The sequence below is a fragment of the Pleurodeles waltl genome, chromosome 3_1 (assembly GCF_031143425.1).
Source record: "Pleurodeles waltl isolate 20211129_DDA chromosome 3_1, aPleWal1.hap1.20221129, whole genome shotgun sequence".
Lineage (NCBI taxonomy): Eukaryota > Metazoa > Chordata > Amphibia > Caudata > Salamandridae > Pleurodeles > Pleurodeles waltl.
The window spans coordinates 74,150,733-74,177,520 of NC_090440.1; the positions used below are offsets into that span (position 1 = coordinate 74,150,733).

The 26,788-nt window shown below is 43.8% G+C and overlaps 1 protein-coding gene across 2 annotated transcripts in view; it reads left to right on the forward strand.

The window, feature by feature from the left end:
* SLC1A2 (solute carrier family 1 member 2) overlaps positions 1–26,788 on the forward strand; it is a 266,017-nt gene that overhangs the window by 152,068 nt on the left and 87,161 nt on the right. For both annotated transcript variants that reach the window (XM_069221837.1, XM_069221836.1), the window contains one exon: positions 22,320–22,468. In XM_069221837.1, the coding sequence (XP_069077938.1) occupies positions 22,320–22,468 (149 nt within the window). The remainder of the gene's footprint in view (positions 1–22,319; positions 22,469–26,788) is intronic.

Here is a 26,788-nt window from a genome sequence, read left to right on the forward strand (position 1 = left end):
ATATGTGGGACCATGTGACTCAGTAGCAGGGCCTGCTGCAGCTCAGGGTCTAGGCACATTTCTTGACCCTTGAGGGTGTTTCTCTGTACCTCATGTCAGCAATGAGGTGCATGGCTGTGTTGTTACAAATGGTGGGTAGCAGGCATCTCCAGGGTGTGGGATAGCTTTAAAAGTGCATATGAGGGCCAAGTGACTCAATAGCAGGGCCTGCTGCAGGTCAGGGTCTAGGCACATTTCTTGACCCGTGAGGGTCTTTCTTTGTACCTCATGTCAGCAGTGAGGTGCATTGGTGCGTTGTTACATGTGCCGGGCAGCAGGGGTCTCTAGGGTGTAGGGATAATGTGCAGTGGTGGGGCTGTGGCAGACCCCTGTAAGGGACCTGCAAGCCACTCTACCTGTCACAACTGATGCTCCGGTCACTCCAGGTGTTGGACTGGCAGTGAGAGCTGAGGTGCAGGGTGGAGGGCATTTAAAGTGCTGCTGTGTCTGGCTCCAGTTATTGAATGCCAGAAGAGGACGCAAGCTAGGAATGAGGTACATTGACAGAGCTGTTTGTGGGTCTCAGAACTACAATGGCAAAAATTGTTGAAGGGCATGTTTGTGGCACACTGATAGAAACTTGTGGGGCTCCCACAGATGAGGGGATGTGAGCCAATGATGAGGTATATTGGTAGAGCCTTGTGTTGTTACAGTGGTACAATAGCAGTGGGGATTGCTTAGTAGAAAGAAATGCATTCACTGGTCGCCGTGGGGTTGTCTTTAAGCTGACAATAGGGGTTGAAACTATAAGGTGCGTGGTCCTTCGTCACGCGGTTGTCATGGACACGAGACAGACGGGAGCACAGGATTGTAGAGCATTGTGTGGTTCAGCGTTTGAATGGCACATGGTTCTACAGTAACTGGACACTTGGGAGTTGAAAGATAATTGCTGGGCCGCTCGCGCCTCCTAGAGGCCCCTACAAGTATCACTGATGACTGTTCACTTCGTTCAGTAGGTATCGATATCACAAGCAATCGTTTATTAACCAGTACACTATTATTAAACATAACGATGCGGAGAAAAAAAATATTTTAGAAAGAAAATGTCTTTCAAAAGAAATCCCTCGAATCTTTTGGGGCGAGGAGCGTGTTGGCCCAACTTACTGAGATGGAGAGATGGGAGAGGTAGGGGTTCATACCTTGTATGATGGCACAGCAACCAACATGGGAACAAACACAGCCTCTGATTGTCAGGTAAAGCTGAAGAAACAGACCCGGATGTGGGCAGTGAAAGAAGAGAATAACAAAGTACACTGAAAGTGAGCCGTGAGTAGGATCTTAGCTCAGTGTCTGGGCAGTGGAAGGCCGGGCTCCCTTCCTTCATGGACATCAGTGGTTCTTAACCTTTTGACGTCTTTGGACCCCAACTTTCATTACTGGTACCCGGGGACCACCCCTGAATCATAACTGGAATCCGGGACACCCATCGAATCATTACTGGATTCCAGGAACCCCCACTAGGTACGATTTGTAACCATTAAACCCACACATTATTTACTGAAACGACTTGGATATTTTTCATACCCGAGGGTGCTCTTTCAAAAAATATATATTCTGCTATTGGGTTGTTAAATATGCATTTCCCTAGAAAATCGGCGCTTTGAGCACTTACTGTACTATAACAAACGTCACTGCCATTATATATACGTCTGATCGAGCACAAACGTTCTACACTGGGAAATCTAACACAGAGAAACAATTAACTTGAATCTGCCTGTGCCCCTGGACACACGAATCAGGACTAATGCCACCTAGCCTTTTCAACTAGTATTGCACTCTCTTTCAGGGCGTTTCTGCCCTGACATGTCTTACAGGAAGTCCCTCCTCCACCAACATGGCGCCATTTAGCTGTGTAACCAGAGCTCTCTATATCAGACGTTATCTCACCTTCCCCAGAGTGCCAAAAAACAGAAAACCCCGCATATTCTGGAAAAGCCCGGTGCACTCAGCCTGTAATTAAACCCTGACTGCAGTTCCTCCTTAAGAGGAAGCCATTCCTGTCCCCTGAATGGCATGCCCCAGATCTGCCTGTCTTTTTGACGAGGCGAGCTGTGACAGCTCTTCCCTGCTGCTATTTAATGAAAGGCTGGCGGATGAAGTCCGCTTTTGCCTCAGACCGTGAGCTCTTGAGTTCATTCAGAGCACGCAGCGTGCTCTCGTGATGAATGAGGTAGTCTGCTATTTCAGAGTTCTTTTCATTTAACACGTTCCCACCAACTAGAAATAGACTCTGCGCGCTACACCTGCCTCAAGGTTCCTTATGACAGTGATTCCTGAACGATTCTTCCTCGTCGTCAGGAAAGGGCTGGCAGCGCAGTGGGCTCGGCAGCAGCATGCAACCTCAGTGCCGCCATCTCTTTGCCGCTCTGTGACATTGATACGCTGTAGGCCCTTCTTAAGGATCCTCAGCAGGCCTGACCTCTCCAAGGGGCTGACGCTATCTAGCAGTATGGCTGACCTCTTCCATCTTGGGGCCGGCATGGTCCGCCTTCACACAGGCTGCCAGCGCTCGCTGCTCCCTCTGCCAGTCTGATAACTGCGTGCAATGGACACTCTGGAGGCTCGATGCCGAGCCAGCCCACTTAGCACTTCTGATGATTCTTGAAGGGAGGACGCAGATGTGCGATGAAAGTCTGTGTCAACTCGGCTGTTCTTGTCAGATGCAATCCCCTAAGGCCCTACACCAGGAACCTTGCGCATTCACAATGGAAGCTCTCACAGAGTAAAGAGCCAGAGATTAATCGTCTGTATGTAGAGATTTCCCCTTACAATGATTAACTCGCTCTTTCTTATGTAGCGATCCTAGACACGCTCAGTAGGAGAGGTAAAGCCAACATCCACACCTCAGCAGTCTGGCTTTTGGCTAAGATCAGAGTTTGTACTGTCCAAAACCTTGGCCATACTGCATGTGTGTGTGCATGTATTTGGTACACTCAAATGTGGGTGACCCAAGCTGAAAAGCAGCAAAGCATTGTAAAGGGTCAAAGACAAGCATAACGTCATCACGTGAAAGGAGAGGAAGCTGGTTTGTGGATGTTTAATGCATTGTGATGTACTGTTCTTTAAAGAACCGTTTCCTAAATTGGAGCAGCGTTGGTGCAGTCCTGATGAACACATGGATGTGTTTCCAGATCCTGGGGGCATAGATAGACAAAAAGGCTGGTTGTCTTGTTTTTGCATTTTTACACTTCTTAGTCTGCGGTCGAATGGTGGCCACGCTGTGATTGTGCCAAGAGCCACCAAAGATGGTGAGCTTATCTTCAGCGGGGGGTGCGTCATGATGGATTTGTAAGTGATGCGATTAAAGAGTCTATGAGGGAATCCGAAAACCCAGCTGATGCTTGGGTAAACCTCAGTATCAACAAACAATGTCTCAAAAGGTATCAATCAAATGATAATATAAACGATGACAAAGTCATGTGCAAACAAGAATAGAGAGGAAGCTACCAATGTATATCACAAGTATATTTCAAAGATCATTTGAACATCAGGAAAAATGGATAGCATCCACTTCAATCAAATAATATGCCGTGGCTGAGACAAAGTGAACACATAGTGCTCGTGAACAAGTAAAACCGGCACATGTGAAACACAAAAAGACAAAGTAGATAAAAAGCAGGTGACATATAAGCAAACTGTGTCAATTCAATGCACATGAAGTTAACAATTCTGTAGGAATATTGATATTATCATGTAGAACAAGAAGTCTTAATTTGCTGCTTTAATTGTCAATGATGTTTCGACCCCGTTTATTTAAGGTCATCATCAGGACCAAAGATGCACCTAGACAAAGTGGTGCAGCCTATAAAGTCAATGGCAACCATGAAGAGGAAGGTGATAATAATGCAGTGGTCAAAGCAATTATGACCCCCAATAGAAGGATAGGAAGGGAGGGATGCTAATTCCTGCCCACCTAACAGAATCCTAAATGGGCAATTCTCAAGAAAGAGCGTCGATGGAAGGGGCATCCAAGTAGAGCCCCAGTAGAGTTAAACATTGGGCCCCACCACTAATTCTTTTACAAATTAAGCGCTGGACGCATGCCACTGATTGAGTACTATTCAGTTATGAGTACCACTTTTCATATACTGGGACCTATTTTGGTTCGTAGGATATCGGTTGTGTATTTTATGTTGTAAAATGTACAATACTGGCATGTCAGAAATGTCTCTGTATTCTTAATGGACTGAATCATTTGTTTCAGCTTCTCATGACACAGTTTCTCTTTGCTGTTAGATCACATTTAAATTTACAACATTCACAGACATTGGGCCTGATTTAGATCTTGGTGGAGTGGAATACTCGATCATAAATGTGACGGATATCCCGTCCACCATAGTACGATCCCATTATATCCTCTGGAGAGTGTAATACGGTGCACTGGATATCCGTCACGTTTGTGGCAGAGTATCCCATCCCCCAAGCTCTAAATCAGACCCATAGTCACCTTATCTTGGTCTGCCTCATCCTTATGTGTCTGTTTGAATCGATGAAAGATGTGTTGCTCTTCTAGCTTGGCATTAATAGAGAGTGGGCCAACCAATGTTTAAAAATGATGCCAGGCCCGCAAAGGTTTGGGGAGGGCAGAGAGCCTCCTTGGAGCAGATGCTCTCTATGAGAAGATGCAGCTCTCCTTTTTGAGACAGGGAATTACCCAGAGTTCCCTAAGTCCTGCATTCTTTACTGTATGTGGCACTCTGAGCTTACAAGTGATTGATTTACATACATAATTGTTGGCGTCACCTTAATTTTCAAGGGAATAGCTGTAGTGCCAAGGTTTAAATCTTCATTCCTCTTTGCTTTATATAAGAATTATAATGTTACATGACCTTCATTTTCTTAAGGGAGGAGTCTCAAGGAATATATTGCTATGTGTTAGGTACTGAACTATTTTTTCTCTGGCAGCCCTTCTGTGATAGCTAATTTTCAGTAAAATGTTAAAAGATGGACCAACTTAGACCCATATGTTGCAGTACAGATAAATCACTTCCAGCCTTTGTGGCTGCTGAACCTTTTTTGGGCCTGGTAAGGAAACAGGCCAGAATAGAGCAAAAAAGGCCTGAGGCACTAATAACATTGCATCTTATGCAGGGTGGAAGATTGGGGGATAACCAGTGCAAACACTGATTCTGGTTCTCATTACCACTCTCTTTTGTTGGAAGTAAAATGCTGTCCGAGGCATTGCTTAGATTAGCGGGAGGGGAAGTGGTCACTGCACGCCGTGTGTTGGCACTGCTTCCGGTCCTGGTGATTACTGGCTTTTTTTTTTTTTAAGTGTGTGCCTCGAAAAAGGTTTCTGGTGATTACTGGGCTCCACACTTTTTTTTTTCTTGCACAGTTAAGAGAGGAAGTGATGAAACTTAGGGCCAGATGTAGCAAACAGTTTGCACGTCGCAAACAGCGAATTTCGCTGTTTGTGACGTGCAAACTGCACTTGGCAATGCACAAAACCCCTTTTGCGATTCGGTAACCTGGTTACCGAATCGCAAAACAAGTTTGTGAGTCGCAATTAGGAAGGGGATTCCCCTTCCTAATTGCGAGTCGCAGCGCAATGCCAGATTGCTTTGTGACCGCGCACGGGGTCGCAAAGCAATCACAGTTAGCACCCATTTCAAATGGGTGCTAACCCATTCGCAAAAGGGAAGGGGTCCCCCTGGGACCCCTTCCCCGTTGTGAATGGCATTAAAAACATTTTTCCAGAGCAGGCAGTGGTCCTATGGACCAATGCCTGCACTGAAAAAATGAAACGAAAACATTTTATTTTTTAGTTTTGTAATGCATCTCGTTTTCTTTTAAGGAAAACGGGCTGCATTACGAAAAAAAAAAAAACTACTTTATTTAAAAGCAGTCACAGACATGGTGGTCTGCTGTCTCCAGCAGGCCACCATCCCTGTGAGTGCCGCGAGTCTGAAGGGGGTCGCAAATTGCGACCCACCTCATTAATATTTATGAGGTGGGCCTTTGCGACCCCCTTGCGAGTCGCAGAGGGTGTCAGGGACACCATCCTACATTCCAATTTGCGAGTCGCAAATTGCGAGTCGCTCTGACTCACAATTTGCAAGTCGCAAATTGGAATATACCTACATCTGGCCCTAAATGTCTACAATTTTTTAAATATTGTTAGGCACTCTGTGGAATGTATGGAACGATTCCATTCAGTGCTTGATTTGTAAAATAATACATGCGGTGCCCAAAGCGCTGCTCAGACACCCACGGCCGGCGCTATAAAATGTCAGCGTGCCGAACACCAGGGGTGCGTAGTCCTGAATCCACCTCCGACCTCTTTAATTCGATACCAGACGCTCCCTGCCCGCTATCCGACTCTTACACGGTTCTGCTTTCTCCCTTGATTTTCTGTCTTTTTCTTCCATTTGTCTTTCCATTGTGTGTTCTTTTCTCTCTCTTGCTCTTGGGAAATATCTGATGAGGAGAAATAATCACTGGCCCCCAAGAAGAAGTGCCAGTGGCCACCACCAGCAACCACCGGCTCAAATTGAGCACTGTTTCAACTTAGTGTTTTCTACACTTTCTACTTATGACAACACCTTTTTGAATTCAGTTACTGGTTTTGAACCGCCCCCCCAGACCCAAACAGCTCAGATGGACAGTAGGTCCATTCATGCATTTCCTTTTACCCCCAATAGACTCCATACTTTACTACCTCTCCCCCTTCACCTCACCCTCTCGCTACAAGTAAGTCGTACATCATGATGAAGGCTGGGTGGATCTGTCTCCTTCCTATAGTGCAGCGTGGCACGACAGGCCCTTGTTTCACCAGGTTTAAAAATGTGCCTACCCTACCCCACCCCTGACTGCGTGGATCCCTTACCCATTCCCCCAACACCAAGAGGCTGCTGCCACAGGCATGGGATGGGCTACTCCATGCCAGTTTCCGGAAAGTCAGTGTTTGAGCCAGCCACTGTCTGATGACCACTGTACCTATCCATGCTTGATGGAACCATCAAAAGCTTTCAGCCGCAGAATGACCACCATCTCTGTCTGATGGGAGGAGCGCTTTCCTATTGAACCCAAACATTTCACCTTTGGGTGAAAGTCTTCATTGCCAACCCTCTTCACCAGTCATAAATTCTGATATTGTCATATGACTGTTACAGTGGACGTAACTTTGAATAATTAATCGCTCAATCAATAATATTTGGTTGAGAGATTGGATTGAAAAGATTCTAGACGCAAGAGCTTGTATGTCCTCCGCCCATCCCAATGGAGGGGCAAAAGATTGAACGAGAACTTCACGTATTGCTCACTTCTAGACATCAGCATGACTCGTAGCTCGCTCATGTAAATGCAATCTCTTCCATAATAGCGATCCGCAAGAGTACTTGGGGACTGAGTACTGAGCAGTCGCAGGCCACTAATGCCAGCAGCGTTAATTTCTTTGCTGTTTACACTGCTGGTAATATTAAACTCATTAAATTTTAATTCAAGCCTTATTGACAAAATTAAGAGAAGCAGCTGGTAGGCACGTACTTAATCAAGCTTCCTGATGACTCTCTCTCCCCTGTGGTGTCTCGGCGACCTCACTATTTCTATCTCCCTCTGCGTATTACGCACCGCTTATAGGATCTGCTCGAGTACTGCTGGATGTTGGAAGATCCCACGCAAAAATATCCCCCTGTCAGAATAACCACAATATCATGAAGGTCAGTAGATCTAGATAAGTATAGGTTTACTAATCTCAACTCTACATATCTTGAAGATATATATATATATAAAATCAAAGTACTTAAGGTTGAAGTGAAAAATAGTAAACCTATACTTTATCTATGTATACTTACTTTTATGATCTTGTGGAAGTCTATGTTCTGGCTACAATACTTTGTAGGGCTAGATTAAAAACTTGATTTTGTAGTAAAACGCTATCTGTGTATTTTCGTGTAATGAAGGGAAAAATTACAAAACATATGCATTGAGTTTGCATGCATATCTTAAGGGCGAATCACAAAGGTAGAATTTACAAGATGTGCGTAGGTATGTTCTGGGAAAATTTTGTATTCATTTACATAAGAAATCTTACATAAAATTATATGTTTGGATGTCAAACCCTATGCAGCATTAGTATGGCGTGAACGAGGAACGAGTGAGTTAGAATTGCTGTATGGCACAAAATTCTAAGGCATATCATTATTCATGCGTAACAAAATAAACAGTAATTATGGAGACATTACTCAAAAATTGTGTCAACAACCAGTTTTTCAACAAAAGCTAAGACCTTCTGCCTTTGGACTTTTAAATATAAAACCATAATTGAACTGGCCAATTCTTCATGGATCCAACAGTATCAGTTTTCAAGTCAGTCAATTAAAAATTATTCCTTCACTGGTCAATTGATACAGTATCACATTTTCACTCTTTTCATGATGGATATATCCAATTAACACCCTTGAATTAGCCCATAGGATGGAAATCAGGTTTCTGAAATTATTAGTTCTTTCTAAAGTCGCCTTGGCTTCTGTTTAATGATTGACTTTATTCCAAGTGACGCCAGGTAATTTTGGTTATTGATGGTAGTTGCATTTCATCTGTTAAAGCGACAAGCTTACTGTCTTAAGACGTGTATGCTTCGGATTGAACAACATTTTTCAGATCAACATTTAATAAACAGATCTTGCCTAAGCCATCCATAATTGCTACTGAAAATACATTAATCCGTTCTTCTTCTCCTCAGAATGGTTCTTCAGAAAAGCTGGAGATGCGTTGAGATGGCCTCCCCAAATACATCCTTACGAGCCTTAATCCCCCCAAAAATATTGACTTGCGAAGTCTATCATATAAAAAAATTAAATTTAAATATGTAGACAACTTATTAAAAAAACTAAATGAAAATATATATCTGCACAAACTTGAACCTGTTGTAAACTCCCATATCCAGCCAAACTGAATTCTGACTCATTGTTGAAGCCGATAAAGTTAATTTCCTAGCTGTGCTCCTAACATTTTTGGTAGTGACATGTTTTTGTTGCCCAGCGAATACTATGTTTGATACCAATATTGACATGTTACTTTGATATTCACAACTGAATGTCCATGTGCCAGCCCTGCCGTGTGATTAAATCTGAGACAAAAACTTCAGATTAAAAAAAAAAATAAGAATGAGAAATTTGGGGAAAAAAAAAAATCAAAGCAAACTCACAAGGAAGAGACTGGTAGGAATACAAGAATAAATAACTGTATGTTAAAAAAAAAAACCACAAAGAAAAAACATGAAGTGTAATGGAACAAAGGAGGTAAATAAAGTTAGAAGAAGACACCAGGAGCTTATGCTCATAAACCAGAAAAGAAAACCAATATCAAAATTAGGGCATTGATCATATATTAATACAAAAATAAAGTAACCTCTAGGAACCCAAAAATAGTTGCCACAAGATTAATCAATAAGCAAATAGTGGGACCTACTTAATTACATGGACCTGCCCAGGTATGGACAGACCAACATGAGTAGCTAATACCCCACAAGATGCCCACTTGTTGTTCTGTATCATTTGGAATTATGAGCCATATTTATTGCATTATGCCTCACAAAATGTCCGTCTCTTTTATCCATCACTAGTTATGATGTGCTATCCTTTAACTACTCTAGAGTATGTGCCACTAAGGGGCAGATTTATACTTTTTGCTGGAAACCTGCGTTAGCGCAGTTTGCGGCAAAAGTATTGCGCCGGCTAGCGCCATTCCTAGATGCCGTCCGGCCACCATATTTAAGGAATGGTGCTAGCCGAGGCTAAGGCCCTGTTAGTGTCCTTTAAAAAGAAGCAATGACAGGGCCTGGGAGGTGTAGGGGGAACTGTGGCTTGTGCGCCAAATTATGGCCCTACACTGTTTAGAGGCAAAGAAATTGCCTCTAAGAAGTGTAGCACCATTTTCTGGCGCACAAGCCCCATGGACATGGCTCCAGTCTTAGAAAAGACAGGAGCCATGCCCAGCACCCCAATGCCCATTCGTCCCCTGGGCACGGCCATTGGGGCCAGCACCATGCAGGGGGCCTCAAGTCAGGGCCCCTGAGTGGCGTTGGATAGAAAAAGAAAAATACCTACCCATACTTACCTTTGGATGGGTCCTCCATCCGTGGGTGACCTCCAGGTGTGGGTAGGCATGGGTGGGGGTGTCCCTGGCGACAGGCAAGGGCACATGTGGGCAGTTTCCATGGTCTCTCACCATGGAAATCTGCCTCCAGGTCCTCTTACGCTTGCCCATACCCAGGCGTTAAATAATGGCGCTAAGCGGGCTTAGCACCATTACTTAAGGCCCTCCTCCTCCCGTGTGTGATTTTTGCACAGGAGGAAAAATAAGGCGCTAGGGCCTTTGAAGCATTTTTTACTCGGGAACGCCTACCTTGCATCTCATTGACACAGGGTAGTTTTCTGCAGACAAAAAATGTTGTTAACTCCAATATTTTGGCGCTAGACATGTCTAGCGCCAAAATATAAATACTGAGTTAAGTTTGCGCTGGATTTGTGTAAAAAAAAAATGACGCAAATCTGGCGCAAACAGAGTATTTTTAATATGGACCTTAATGTCCCAAAAACGTCAGGTCTTTACCTGTCACTTCTAGTAGAGAGGAATTTGATTACTAAACGGCATCTTTTGCTATCACCATTTGCACCAGTTTCACCCTAGCTGACCGACCACAGGCTGACCTTATCACCTTGTGTGTATGCTTACTTATCCTTCCTTATCCTGCATTATAGCGCATCGACGTTCCCTGCCACAGCCTCCAGTAGAGCGCTTTGATACCTGGGCAGGGCTGGTTGTTTTCATACTATATGCCTTTTTGACCCCCTCGTGCTGTGCCTCAGTTTTAAAGTGTGACCTGCAGATCTGTGGGGTTTGCATCTTATATACCTATAGACGTGGCCCTATAGTGTCTTCTGTGCAGTGGACGTGGACCGCGAGTCACGGGCTCAGCAGGTTGATGGGCACGAATGGGCACTGGGACAACCTTGCTTGCCTTTGGGCTGGCCACTGGGCTCATGGCTACCATGAGTTCCAAGTACTATGGGATTACAGTAGCCAGAGTAACCAACTTCTGCCGTGCCATCCAGTATTTGGTATTGATCAAATCACACAATATCTCATTCTCATTGATTACTTAATTAATTCAGTGTTCCACGTGCCCACATTTCAAACGAAGCCATCAGCATTATAAACATTTATTATTCTATAAATGCGAACATGTTGCCAAAAGAATGGCACACATAGCAGGGTTCACTTTACAAGATTAAGGATTATGTTCTCTCTGGATCCGGTCTCGCCTAGTTTAGACTTAGGTAGCACTCTGTTGCCCTTTCAGAAAAAAATAAATTAACATTCCATTTAATATTCAGGTGAGAGGCTGTGAAAAAAAGTAAAAATGAGTGCGAGTCCTCAGTATAATGAATAAATGGGATAAAAGTCCCTCGTGACATTATGTTGTGAAAAGCCTGCACAGAGTTCTGGCTACGTGAAGTTTCCAGGTGATGCTTTCATGAGAACCTGTATGCTACTGGGTGATATTTTTAGTAAGCCTGCAAGGTGATGCTGCTTGTATCCTAATTTTCGGAGTGATTCTGCTAGGTGAGGCTGCTGTATTGTATTATTTTTATTTCACATGCTCATCTTGGGGTAGTTATCTTAAAAATCAGTTTTCTTTAAAGTGCTGCTAACCATGGCCATGGATTAGAGAATGAGAATGTTTATGTTTGTTTACTTGTCATGAGAATGAGAATATTTATGTTTGTTTACTTGTCATTGTTACTAAAACAGTGGGCAGTGGTGAGTGCCAGCTGATCTAAGTGGTTCATTGGCTGCAATGTTGACCACATAATTATGCCTTTATCACATTTCATACATGGTTTGATACTCAAGGTGCAGAGTTCACAACATGCTGTTTCTAGCTGAATTTGAGAAACATGATACAGCCAGACATTGTGCGGCATAATTTGTGCTTTTTTGTTGCACCCATACCACATAATCCCAGTAGACCTGACAGTGGCAAAACTCTGTAGAGTGGTGTTGGGGTTGCCATTATGGTGATGAAAATCATATTTCTCATGGAGCCATGAAATAGGTTTCAAATTTAATGGTTTCTTTTGGAATATTGGTTCATATACTACTGCAATTTGTGCTATAAAACACACATACATGTAATATAAAAATATATCGGTCTTTTCTTATACACACACATACATAGGTAAAGAAAATGAGAGAGACCATACACTAAAGCATATTCCAAAAAATCTATGGGAAAGGAGAAAGGTTTTGTTCACAACAGATTATCCACCAGTGGGTATTTGGGCGTGTGCCCACATTACAAAGCTATATGCAGTGTTCTAGACAAAGTCTATGTAGCAACTGCGTTTTAATGTGTAGATGTTTGTTTTCATAACTTTGCTGAAATTTTTTAGATATTGGAGACTGTTCAATAATGTTGCGTGTAGGGGTGTCCGATGAGAGGTGGTTTATCTCTCGCCAGTGTTGTAAGGTTGTATGCCACTGTGCCAATCTCAGGATTGCGTGTAATGTATTTTACTAAACTACAGAGTGTTGTTCATTGGACCTAGAAGAAAGTGTTGCTATACTGTACATCTGGTGACCTCTTGACCGAAAATTGTGGGTCATGTGAAGTCTTTAAGTGGGTAATCCCATTAAGATGAACAGAAAATTGTCCACAGCTCTGGTGTGCTGAGTTACTTCAAGGTCATAAATCCTGAGGGACCACGTCACAATAATTGTATGACATCATCGATGATGTCATAAATCATTTCATTTGACATGTCATTAGTGATGCCATCAATTATATCATTTAACATGTCATAAGTGATGTAATATGGGGGGTGATACACAGGACATGGCAGGGGAACAAGTTATAGTTAGTTCAGCAAACTAGTACTTTTTTTTTAACGCCAGTTGTTACTGTATTCCAACACCTAACTACGTCTCTTTATCATTTTTGCTTTTTCCAGTGAATTTCTAGTGTTTTATTTTTTTAAGTAAGCATAGATCTTATTATCATATCGAACTACAGTGTTACTTTAAACTTTTTTTTTTACAGTGAATTTCAAGTTTTGTTTTTTTAATCATATCCACCCAACTCATCCACTGGGCACAGCTTTGGCCGTGCACAGAGGAGGGTAGGTCAGGCCTAGTGCCCAAAACCCATGTGTTAGGCCAAACCTTTGCAGCACATGACATTTTGCCCTAGGAATTGTTAAATTATACCCATGTAATTCATGTAATTTTTGGTAATTTCGTGGTACACTTATTGTACAAAACTCCTGAAATTCCGCTATTATGCCACATTGCGTAAATATGCACTGCTTGTGGCAAAACTTTACATAAAACACTTAGGAATAATGTGAACGGCATGGGCGCTGAATGGGAGCGGCTGTTTCTTGCACCGCATGTGTTACTTTCGTGCTATTTTTTACACTGTGACGCGCACTCTAGCATGAAAAATTGACACAAGGGTGCATTTCACGCTAAAACATAGGGCTAACACATGAATTGGTATTTCACATAATTTTGTTTAATTTTCCCAAACTCATTTGCAATTACACGAAAGCAAATTACAATAATTTAGCACACTCTTAGTAAAAATGCCCATCTGACAACATTCTGTGGCGGTGTAGGTTAAGAGAAGCTGGACTGCAACTAATCCCATCCAGTGGGTCATGGGAATGCCTACGTTCAACTTTTCCCAATCTCTGATACTGCTGTCTGCAAGCAGTGGCACAGATTTGATGCCATGATGTTGAAATAAGGATGTAACTTACGTATTTTTAAATTTTTTTATATAAGTCAAAATAATAAATTATAAAATAGATTAAATATTAATTTTTACCAATATCTGTTGACATATCAAAATACTAAGGAGATGATGGAGCCAAGCTCACCGAGGTATTACTTCTTTTTAAGATGAAAGCCATGTGCTTTGTTAAATGGACAACATGACTTGTAAAGCAGTGATAACCTTGAATTAATACTACAAGTTGACCCAACACACACTCATGAAGGGTTGTATGACGGAATCCCGCACGCATTTACCCCGGATGCTTTTACAACCAGCCACTACCACGACTGTGACGTTATCACGCATTGCTTTACCACGCAAGTCGTTACAATGCTTGCCTTAGGGGCACTGGACCTTGGAATTGTGTAAATTACTATTCCAACTCCAGTCTACACAGCAGTAGGGAAGGTGTTGGACCTAAAAATCCGACACCAGTGCACAACGCACTCCCTAAGGCAAGTTGTTGTAATGACGTGCGTGGTAAAGTTTTGCATGATAACGTTGCAGTCGTAGTAGTGACTACGTTGTAAAGGCAGGTCGTTGTTCTGACTGCGGGGTAAAGGACGTTTCCCCCCAGAGAAGGGCTTCAGTCTCATCTATCTTTAGGTGTGAATACTCTCAAAGAAAACTTCAGTACTCAACATAAACGGTTGAACCTGCTAAATGCATTTATTAAAAATCTGTGATCACTCAACATTTGGGTGTAGGCGTCTCATGGTGAGATAACACACTTTTAAAGTGATTATTGGAAGCTTCTAGAATGAAGCCACCTGATGAAGGTTTTGTGAGTCTAATCATCTGGTGCAAGAATGAGATCATTAAAAGCAGTGAAACTGGGAGTACCTCTCCATCAGTTGTTTGTAAGCATGATGCTCTGTGCTTAATATTGTTTTTACTTAGCAATTTGGAAAATCACATCTCGCTTGCAAAGTACAAAGCCACCTCGTGCTGTAAAGCAAAGGGCTTCCAGATAGATGCAGTAAGTGTCCTAGAAAAAGATGGTCCGGCAGGTTTCTTGCTTAGAAGTTAGCACAACTAAACCTTATCAATAGTGTCCATAAGATGATTTCACCAACAGTTCATCCTACATAAATTTAATTAGAGATGTCAACCAGTTTATCCCACAGCCAGAGATGTCTGTCCACAAAAATACACTGGGTTAAGGCAAGATTCCCTCTCCAAAGCACAGTTGGCATCTCAACTAGATATTTAAGGGACTACCTGATTAGTACATATTGTATTCATTCAATAACCAAATATAATAATACTTACGTATAATATTTTGTGCAGTCCACCATATAATGAATGAGTATGCCATTCACCGGTTGTGCATACAAAGCAGGTAGGACGCCACACACATGATACAAATATGGACCCTGGGAGACCTCCATTACGCAAATATGCAAACACCTGAGACTTTGCAAGTGTGAGGATTGCATCTGCCTCGTGTGGGATATTCTGCCTTTTCAAGACCCACACCTTTGAGCTGAGGGCCTATATACCTGCCGGCCTTCATATGCTTCTGCATAGATGGGTCCCTTCCTTTCTGCATGTGCCCTTCTCACCGGTGATAAGTGATGGCTACACTGGTGTGTCCACAGAACACTTTTAAAGTGAAAAGCAAGCCCTTTAAAATTAATGGAGACTCGTGAGTTGTCTGCTGCTGCTCTAAGGTGTGCGTGATGCACATCTTTATTTGTATGGTGTTATATAGTGCATAGAAGACTCAGTGGGCGGTGCATCATTGCAACATGAGCGGTTTTAGAAAAGCAATTAGAATATATAATACTGTTACATAGGGTGAGCTAAATTATAAAAGCAAGGTCATGAAGTATAAAATTATATGCATTTGTCTAAGCTACAAGATGTATACACAGAATTATAGCAATAGTGGAAGTGATGATGGTATGTTTAAGGTGCCTTTTAAGGGCTGCAAGGCCATGTGACACTCAATGAAGAAAACCTCAAGCCAAAGGAGTGGGGTTTTAGTAGAAGCTCTGACACCCAGATGGGCCACTCATGTGGAAATGACGCTGGAACTGAAGCTCTCTCTTAAACTTTCTATAGGATGGGGTTGCCCTCATTGTAGGAAGAGTGGAGCGCCACGCCCTGGTTGCACCTACCGTGGATTGCGTCATTAACTTTATCTCCTTGAAGGTTGATATTCCAAGACAATCACTGGCAAAGCCAATGGTACCACGCATGTGGCAACCACGCATGCCTGAACAATGCGATCAGAACAACGACCGCGTTGTTTCCACGCATGCCTTTACCACACATACCTTTACAGCAATTTTTCATTGCAAAGGCATGCCTAGTAAAGGCTTGTGTGGAAACGACATGCGTGGTTGTCGCATGCCACCCCCACACCCTAAAAACAGAAGTACCCTGTTCCCCCACCTTTAAAAACTACCCGATACCTCCCCACCCACCCTGAGCCCTAAAACCGACCCCCACACCCCAAAAATAAAACTACCCAACCCCTAAAAACAAAATTACCCAAACCCCCCACCCCTGCCCCTAAAAACCCAACTCTCCCATCTGCAATGAATACAAAATTACCCCAACCCCCCACCCCGCCCCTAAAAACCCAACCCCCACCACAAATACAAAATTACCATGACCGCCCACCCCTAAAAACCTGCCATAAATAGAAAATTACCCCAACCCCCAACCCGGCCCTAAAAACCCAACCCCCACCCACCCTAAATACAAAATTACACCTACCCCCACCCCTAAAAACCGCCCCACCACCTGCCCTAAAAACATAATTACCCCAACACCAAATACAAAATTACCCTGACCCCCACCCGCCCCTATAAACCTGACCCGACCTCCCTAAATACAAAATTACCCCAACCCTGCCCCTAAAAACAAAATAAACCCGACCCTCTATCCCTGCCCTCAAAACCATAGTACCGACCCCCCCACCCCTGTCCCTTAAAAAAATAAAATAACCTAACCACCCCAACCCCTTCCCCCCCACCGCAACCCTTAAAAACTACCCCCAACCCTGCCCCAGCCCCACTTACCTGACCGCGTCCTCTCCAGATGGATCTTCCTTTTTGTCTGCCTTAACCACACGTTGTTCAACACATGCGTGGTTAAGGCAAAGAAAAAGGCCTGCGTTGTTCAGGCAAGCATAGTTCCGCTTGCGTGAACAACGCAGGCGTGGTTCAGGATGCGTTGTTCCAGATCTTTCCCCCGTCAATACTTATGGTGTTGGCAGCCAAACTATTGACTTTGTTGGTTATTATTTGGTTTTGTCATGGTTTTTGCAAAACTATTGACGAGGAAGCTGCCAGGAGCTCGTTAATAATAAAAAAAGGAAATTGGCTCATAGCAAAAATATTTTGTTGGTCTCAAAAACATACATTGCCAGAGTTGTCTCTGGAGCTTAAGGTAGCTGCGTTATCTGTGGATGTACTCCTTGTGAAAGGGCAGAATGCCATCATTCACAGTGACATTAGCCAATGACTCATGTGGGCTCACCCACTGCCCCATGCTGTATGCTGTAATGGGCGGAAGAAAAATGTGAAAGTCACAACAACAGACCAATGGATAAAGACTGCTGGCCGAAAACCTCTGTGAGTCATTATATTATATTATTTTAGGAAGATCAAATATCCTGGCTGATGCCAGACCGAAGAAGGATGTCTAAGCTCCAGAGTTGACTTTGCCAGCCTGAGAACTGAGGAGAAATGTTGGTCTCTCACCATCTTCCATGTTTCTGCCACAATGTTGTCTCCGGGTGTACACAGAGACACAGAAGATCTACACAGGCCAATGTATCAAGAAGTAATCTGCTATTTTAAATATCGCGTGATCTGATGGTAGTTGGTATATGCTGTTTGACACCTACTGTGTATATATCTTTCTTTTGCAAAAAGTTGCCAAATGTTTCTTTAAAACTACATGTGCTATAGAAGCCTCTGTCTGGACTTCCTTGAATTAGTGGCTAGGGGTGGTCTTAGACTGGAATAGCCCCATCTCCATCACATATTTTCTCTTGGCACCAGGAAGGTTACGTCACACCCGTTACAAAGGTGAGGAGTCTTGTGCCATCACAAGTGTCGCGCAAGCCTCTCTGGGTTTACAGAGAAACACGTGTAGTATTTTCTCGCCATTTGCCAACAGTCGCTACATGTTAGTGAAGACAGTTTTCTTTAAAATGGGAATTAGTTTAGGGCAGAGCTCCCTTCCTTTTGGTGTAATGCGGGCTTTAAGAAATGCACCATATGAAGTGTGATTGTTACTGTGTATTGTGCTTTTACACACGGGACAGGCCGGTGCACAAGAGGTCGGAAAAGTTAGCTTTCACTGTCTACGGCCCTGGTCTGAAGTCAGGCCAGGGCCGTGGCAGTGAAAGCTGCTGTTTAAGTCCTTGTTTGTGCAAAAGTGTGCACAAACAACGACAAAAAAAGAGAAGAGGACTTACCTGGGTCTTCCCGGGGGTCCTCCTCTCCAACGAGTTCTCCTCTCCAGCGGCTGCCTTCCTCCTCTGCTCCGGTGCACGCTGCAGCCCTCTTATGGGCTACACAGTGCGAGCGCAGACTGTTTGCACTTGCGCTGTGCAGCCCATACTGGGCTGCGGTGCGCACCGGGTGAGCTCCGCTCCGCTGACAGGGCTAGCAGAGATTTTTGGACAACTTTGGGCTCCAAGCGGAGCGCGGAGTTTTAAAAACTCCATTCGCTCCAACAGCAGAGCGGAGCCCCCCACACACCCCTAATCTGAAGTAGGCCCGGGCGGAGTGAACGGAGTCTGGTTTTGAGGAATTCAGCAGAGTTGAAAAAAAACTCAGTGGAATTCTGCAAAGCCGGAGTTCCATGCCCCGCTGAGTCCTCCTGAATGCGCCCATCTCGGAAGAAGTAATCTGCTATTTTAAATAAGGTGTAATCTGATGGTAGTCGGTATATGGTATTTAACACCTACTTTCTATATATTTTTCTTTTGCAAAAAGTTGCCAAATGTTTCTTTAAAACTGCTATGTGCACTATAGAAGCCTCTGTCTGGACTTCCTTGAATTAGTGGCTAGGGGTGGTCTTAGACTGGAATAGCCCAGTCTCCATCACATATTTTGTCTTGGAACCAGGAAGGTTACGTCACACCTGTTACAAAGGCGAGGAGTCTTGTGTCCTCACAAGTGTCACATGAGCCTCTCTGGGTTTACAGAAGATGAGGCGAATGAGTGAACCTTGACGTACACCCACTGGTACAGGAATTGATTAGGATTCCAGTTGGCACCAGACTGAAAGGAACTGTTGGAAGGTGGGAAGGGAACTTTTCTAGGGCTTTACCTGTGATGCCCAAGAGGCAAACATCTGGTCAAAAGTGCCTAAAGTGCAGAAAGATCACGAAAGATAAGATTATGCTGACGAGAATTGATAAAGTTTGAAAAATAAATGTTTGCTGTATTTGTGGGGTGAAGTTGGCAGAATTCAGATTGTATGGGTTAAGAAAGTTGAAGGAGGAGAGATCGGAGGTTCAGTGGATAAATAACAACATAACTGGGATTTTGGAGAAAAAAGGAAGCTATGTTAAGAGACTAAGGCCCTCATTATGACCCTGGCGGTCCGAAGACCGCCAGGGGCACAGTGGCAGTTTCACCGCCAACAGGCTGGCGGTGAAGACTGCCACATTAAGAATGTGGCGGGTTGGCAGAGGCCAACCCCCCCACATCCCCACTCATGCCGCCAGGGCGGTGTGACCCGCCGGGCTGGAGATGAGCATCTCCAACCTGGAGGTCCACATAAGACCGCCGGCGGTATTAGGAGCCGGCTTTCCACCAGGGTTTCCGCTGCAGTAGCACCGCCATGAAAACACTGGCGGAAAGGCTAACGGAGACAGGGAATTTCTTCCCTGTCACCGGAAGATGACTCCCCCCCCCCCCCAGCAAGCACAATAACCCCTTTGCCCCACTCTCCCCCTCTCCCCAGCAAGCACAATAACCCCCATCCAGGTACAGCGCTCCCGTCCCTGCATACATGCACATGCGCACAGACACCTGCATACACTAATTCACCAACACTGACATACAGGCATTCACTGACATGCATCCATACACGCATTCACTTCAACACACATACTCGTATTCACCACAACAATTATACTCGCATTCACTCCAACATTCATATATGCATTCACACACGCACTTACATTCATACATGCATACACACATGCATACACACTCACCTGCACATACGCAGACAATACCCACTCACACATGCACACAACACCCCCTAGCCTCCCAACCCCCTCCCCTGTCGGACGCCCGACTTACCTTGTCCAGCGAGGAGGTTGTCTGGTAGGGAACGGGAAGGGGCGCTCCTACCACCAGCAGCGTCCCGCCATCAGGACACCGTTGGCCACATTACCGGTTGTAATACGGCTGACGGAGTCCTTTTAGTGGGCGGGCAGGTGCTGGAACCGCCCCCGCACCTATGCCCGCCACCACGACTACTGCTAGATTTCTGCCCAAAATGTGGCGGAAATGTAGCAGTACTCATAATATAGTGGGCGGAAGACCGCCAGCACTGGTGGTCTTCTGGCGCCCGTGGCTTTGGCGGTCTTGTTAAAAGACCACCAAAGTCATAATGAGGGCCTTAGGCCTGATTTAGATTTCAGCAAACAGATTACTCGGTGACTGATATCCCGTCCGGCGAAATATAAAACCCCATAGGAAATAATGGGATTTATATTTCAGAGGACAAGGTATCCATCACGGCTGAGATGGAGTAACCCATCCGCCAAAATCTAAGTAAGGCCCTTAATGCTAATTGAAAAGGGATCTACTCTTTCTTTGTTCATCAGAGCTATGACAACCACAGACCTAAAGCAATTCTGGAGGGGGCGGAGAACAAGATGCGATAGAAAATGTGAAGAGTGTGGTCAGGACATTGGATAAGAGGGCTAATGGCTTCATCAATTGGGGTTGGCAGATCTGACTATCGGATAATTTCTTCGATTGTGAACAATCTTCACAAAATAGTTTGTATGTGTTCAATATCTTAAGACTTTTAAGAGATATTAGCTGTCCATTAATAGTGTTTTTATTACTTAATGCCAAGTGGGAAATAAAGATGTTTGACTCCATGAGTCAATGAGTGCAGAATGACATGAGTGCAGCCGATATTTGCATGGTATTTACAACTACCTGTATTTATAGCTGTGCTGTTATTTTTTTGTATTTCTGGCTTCTTTTGATGTCGATGATAGTGTCACCGCTTTGATATCAGCATCCAAAAAACCACACACTATGGTGGACAGGTATCGGGTTTGAGATGTTCTATTAATTACACAGGTGAAGAAAGTTCTATAAAGCAGCTGTATGTCCTAGCTGAAGAGGCAGACACACCAGGTTTATAAGAGGTGCTTTTACAGCTTTTTCTGAAGTTCTGCAGATTTGCCCCAGAGTGGATATAACTGGGGTACATGTGTCCATGAGCTGAGACGCAACATTTGCCTTTTGAGCATAACTGTGCTCTGGGCACTACGCACTTTGGTTGAGAGATTGGCGTGAGCATCCATGAGTGTGGGGTCCCATGTTATTAGAATTAGATTTGTTGGTTGATAGATTGATGCATATGTAGCTGAAGAAGGGGATTGTGACTGGGGTTTGGGTGTTCATTAATTTCCCATCTGATGTTCTCAGGGAAAGTTTTATCTGGTCCCGGGGATTCATTTTAGTTAGGAACCTGGTATTCTGGATGAATCTTGAAGGTTGGAAGGTTGGTATTTTACTAGGCTGATGTAACTGAGGAGGTTGAGGCAGGTGCCGGCTGCTGGTCTGACTAGGGCAATCAGTGCCATAACTCACTTCAGAGTTGAACACAAGACATTTGGTTTTGAAGCTATTTACAATGGCTTGTTTTGCGATGGATGATGTGGTGAGAGCAGTGCTGTAGTTAGAGTGCCACATGTGGTTAGGAAACAAGTTCTGTTTTTTGCCACAACTGAGTTTGAGTTAGCTCATGGTGATTCTTCTTTTGGAAGAGGTCAGCTTATTTTTTTTGCCTTTTGTTGGTTGAGTTAGTGGTGAGCAGGTTAACATTCTTGTAGAATATTACAGGGGATCTTGGCCAAGAGTGATCTTGAGGCATCATTGGCCACAGATGTTGTAGGAATTGTAGTGAAAGTGAGAAAAACCCACTGACTTCAGTAAGCAAGCTAGAGTCTATGGAGTTACAATTAAACACTTGAAAATAAAAGCATGGGTGGTTCTAGGTGGGCCATACTGGACTTAAAATGTTATTAAGTAACAGGTAATAACATTTAGTAGTGAGTTGTTACATTTGTTGCACCCATTTGAGTGTACTGCAGTAGTCACAGAATGTATGAGTCTGACTCAACTTTTCAGAGGGTGATGAAATGAGTAGCACTGATATTTCTATGGTCCTGCATGTTAACCTGTGACTCACCTATTGTTAATCAAAGCTGTGTTTATGCTATTATTCATGTTTACTTACATGTACCCCCTTCTTTCATTACCCCCAGTGCCAACAACATGCCTAAGCAGGTAGAAGTGCGGATGAATGAGAGCCACCTGAGCACTGAAGAGGTTCGCCGGATAAATCCGCTACAGACATGCCTCAAAATCTGGAGGAAGCTGACAGGCAACCTGCTCTTGACGCTCACTGTGTTCGGTAAGGAGGCCTGTCATGTTTTAAATAGAACTTACAAGGTTGCAGTACCACATTCAGCCAATAGATGTCCTTGAAGTATATATGCATTAAAAATGGCGCTATTTCAATTACCAACACACAAATGTACAAAAAGTGATCATTTACCATTTTTAAGTTTTGTTTTCTGTTGATCATTTTCGATTTTTAAGTTTTGTTTTCTGTTTGGGAGCGTGGGCTGTGACAGAATGTTTCTTTGCCTTCTAGTATGGAAAGGTACGTGCGCCTATGTGTGTCTTTGTTTTTTCTTTTACTTTATTTGCAGGGAGGACACACATGGAAAAGCTTTTTGTTACCTCCCATCTTTGGGGAGGTTGGGGGGGAGCGGCAGGACAGCTTCCAGCTGCTATCATTCTCTTCTTCCTGCTGTTTGTGTGGGTGAAGGATGGTCCAGTCTTCTAATAAAATAAGGAGGGAGGACAGCTGTCATCCTTTCCTTCTGATGTCACCACAAGGCTCTGTTTCCCCATTTTATTGGGACCAACCAACCAACCTCCTAATAAGGCTGGTCAGCACTCTTTTATCTAGAAGCATTGGGGCTTTGCAGTGTGTGAAAGATATGCAAAATAAACCTAAGCATCTGCCTCGTCCCAGTCCATTATTACACAAGTAAAGAGGAAGTGGACCAGGGTAGTGACAGCTGTCACCATCCTTGGGAAAAGGAGTTAGTAAGAAAGAAAAAAGTCGAAAGCCTGTGAGATGTCATATAAACCATGCTGCATGGCCGGTGGGCATAGCCAAGCAGATAGCAAGGAGAGAGGAAGGGGGGAGGTGGGGTGGGTTCCTAGGCTCCCGGTCTAGGATGGAGATGGCATCATTAAACCCCTCATCCCAGGTCCTGGGCAGCCAGGAAGGAAGAAGGGAATGTAATCATATCACAACCCTTCTTCAGGTGATTATTCTTCCACAGGGAAGTGGTGGGAGGGAGAGGGTGGAAAGGTCTCGATCCAGGGAACAGTGAAAGGAGTACTTATGGGGGAAGATGGCTACTATATGTGAGGTAACAGTAGCCACAATCTGTCTGTAACATATTGAGGCCAATAAAGTTCAAATTAAAATTGTCAACTATTACAAAAGCTATTGTCAGCAGGTCAGACAGGCACTGTCTATTGAATTCACCTAATGTTGGGGTTACTGAGATATATAATCTATTGTAGTTAACCTTTGTGTTTAACAGGTCACTATCAACTAAGTAAAACAAGATGACATGAACTAAACGCTGTATTTGTCCTTCTTGGTGGGGCGTAATGGAATGTGTTGTGCACATATAGAATCTGGATGCCACTGTTTATAAAAGTATGTGAAAGCAGATAGCTATGAACCAGTCCTTGGAAGTGTCAACTGTGAATATTGTCCATAACATTATATCATCCCATATTGATCAACAGCTCCTCATCAAGTTTGAATACATATGGACTTTTCCTTTCAGTTCCACAATATAGCATTATTCAATTTGTCTTTGTAGTTTCCCTCAGTTTGTGAGTGTTGTTCATAACACACCTTGGAAGATGTGGAGGCGTGTGTAGCTATATTACAGAGTTACAGTGTAAAGTACAAACAGTGTTTGAGCCCAACCTGGCATTCCAAGTCATGTGATAAATGTATTGCAATCTTTTGAATAATTTTTATGCAAAATCCTATAGGATTTCCATTGAGAAATCTGTTTGTGTGTGGGGTGGGGGGTTGGAAGAGGTGGATATCCTGATTCTGAGGTGTGCATCAATGTGCATGGGAAAACTGAAACTGCAATGGGGCAGGTGGCACTTGGAATGGGCAAGTAAATTCAGGCTGGAGAAACACCTAGTTTAGTGACGGTTTTTCTCCAAGGAAAATGTACTGAATTTTAATTTCTTGCAAGGCTAAAAGAGGAATGACATTAGAGTTAGCCAGGCCATCAGAAAAGTGTTGACTGCTAATAACTTTGGTTCCAGTTAATACAAGCCATACCTAAAAAAGTTTGAATGGAAGTGCAAACCTGTTTTTTTTTGTGTGTTTGTGTTTAACATCTGCCTTCTTGACCAATTTTCATTAAGCTGCAGAAACCCAATGTGGGACCCTGATCTTGGGGTTCAAGGTACCTGGAGGTCGATTGGCACCAACGCTGAAAACTGATGTTATTTGCTCCTGCTGCCCAGGACCCACAATACAGTGGAACAGAAACTAATTAACCAAGCACACCCCTCTAGCACTTGAGTCTCAGGTGTTGGTGGAAGCTAACAGTGCAAGGCTCAAGCAAGTAGATGACACATCACAAGGTTGGCGCCTTTCCTTTTATGAAGGGCATCACTGCTTGACTAGCTTGTGGAGGGGTGTCATTTCCTCCTGGGTTAGTTTAAGCCAGCCAAGCCAGGATGAGCATCAGCCTGAGGCAGGAGGTCAAACCTTAAACGCATGCGTACCCCTACCAGGAAGAAAGAGAGGGATGGTATCACCATGGCAGATAAACTTTGTTTACTTCAACTGGAGCTTGTGGACTGTCTCCCCCACCTAGGGAGACAAATGGTTTCAGGGAAGGGGGCAGATAATGTACATGTGCAGGCTCCAAGGTCCAGCATGGACTATAGATAGCCTGGCATAAAACCTGCCACCATCTTGTAGGTATCCAGGCACGTGGAGTCCAATGGACTCAAGCATTCACCTAGCCAGACATGTTTACAAGCCTCACGCTCAACCATAAAACTTCCTTTACATGTTAATGCATCCCCCACACAGACATGGAGGAGGCATGAAACCCAGTTATGGGGGACTCAATGGAGCTTTAGTTGGTGGGATTCATTAGGAATTCCCCATATAGGATACAGGAGAAAGATCTATCTCCTACCTATCTAGTATGATTCCTTCACCCCCAGTCTAGCATAGCCTGGATAGAGAGGGCAATAGCCACCCTCAAAAAGAGAGGTGCTTGGGGGTGCCCACGGCAACATTACAGCCCATGTCAGAGGCCTTTTGTTATTTAAGTGAGTGACCCACTTAGTGGACTTGCAAGATTGTCAAGTTCACTGCACTTAAAATGGACAATGTAACTCAGGAAAACATCAAAGGACATGACTTTATGCCGCAGGATATAGCACGGCATGGGTTTTCAGAGCCATGCATGTGACCATTTCTCTATCAGAAACAAGCAACCTATGCAACTTGCAACATGATGTTGTACACTTGTGTCTAGTCGCACATATACTACATGCTACCATATTTCCACAATCCGCCACTAAGGGGGTTATTCTAACTTTGGAGGAGGTGGTAATCCGTCCCAAAAGTGACGGTAAAGTGACGGATATACCACCAGCCGTATTACGAGTTCCATAGGATATAATGGACTCGTAATACGGCTGGTGGTAAATCCGTCACTTTACCGTCACTTTTGGGATGGATTAACACATTCTCCAAAGTTAGAATAACCCCCTAAGTGTTCTCCCACTGAATTGCCAGTGAGGGTTTTATTAATGAGATCAGATATGATGAGATGTCATTGATAAAGTAAGGGCTAGAAAATAGAATAACACCACTTTTGCTTTCATTTTGTCATTGTGTTCTGCGAAGCTTAAAGTTCTTTGACAAAGACAGCAAGCATACGTTGAATAAACAAAGCAAATTAGATGGGATTGGATTATTGAATCACAAGAATTCCTTTACATAATGTGCATTGAATGCAACTTGAGCATGAAGTACATGGCTTACAATCGTTTAGTCCACCAGCATTCTTCCTTTATGACTACCTGGTTTTTGGACTTTTACTGTGGGTGAGTCTCACTACCTCAGTCTCACTCACTGTAAATTGAAAATTTACGATAATTGAACTGAGCATATTATCCACCACTGGCCGCTTTTTAAGATCAGGCCACTGCAATGCAGCTAAGGTAAGAGACACTGGGCTGGGTACTCATTAACACACGCATATGTGCACATGTGCGGGCTGTGTGTGTGTAAGAGACTGCTGCAGTGTGTAGCCCAGTAATTGCACACAGTTGTGATGTAGAAGGGGCTGTGCAAGTATTGATGCTGACCTGAGGTATGTATTATATTTTACTGTGTTTTCATAGCGTAGGTCAGTAGTGTTTATGGGAAAATCTATGGCATTTACACTAGGTATACATTATAGGTGAACCATGCCTTAAAGTACAGTTTCACTCCATTTATGCCTACAGTGTCCATCCAGGTATAAAGCTGGGGTAAAACAAACACACTGAGTTTGATTTTGCAGTCCCAACATTACATCCACCCAAACTTATGGGACTTCAGGCATTGTCATATTTCCCTGACTCCGCTCATAATCAGATTCCAGGC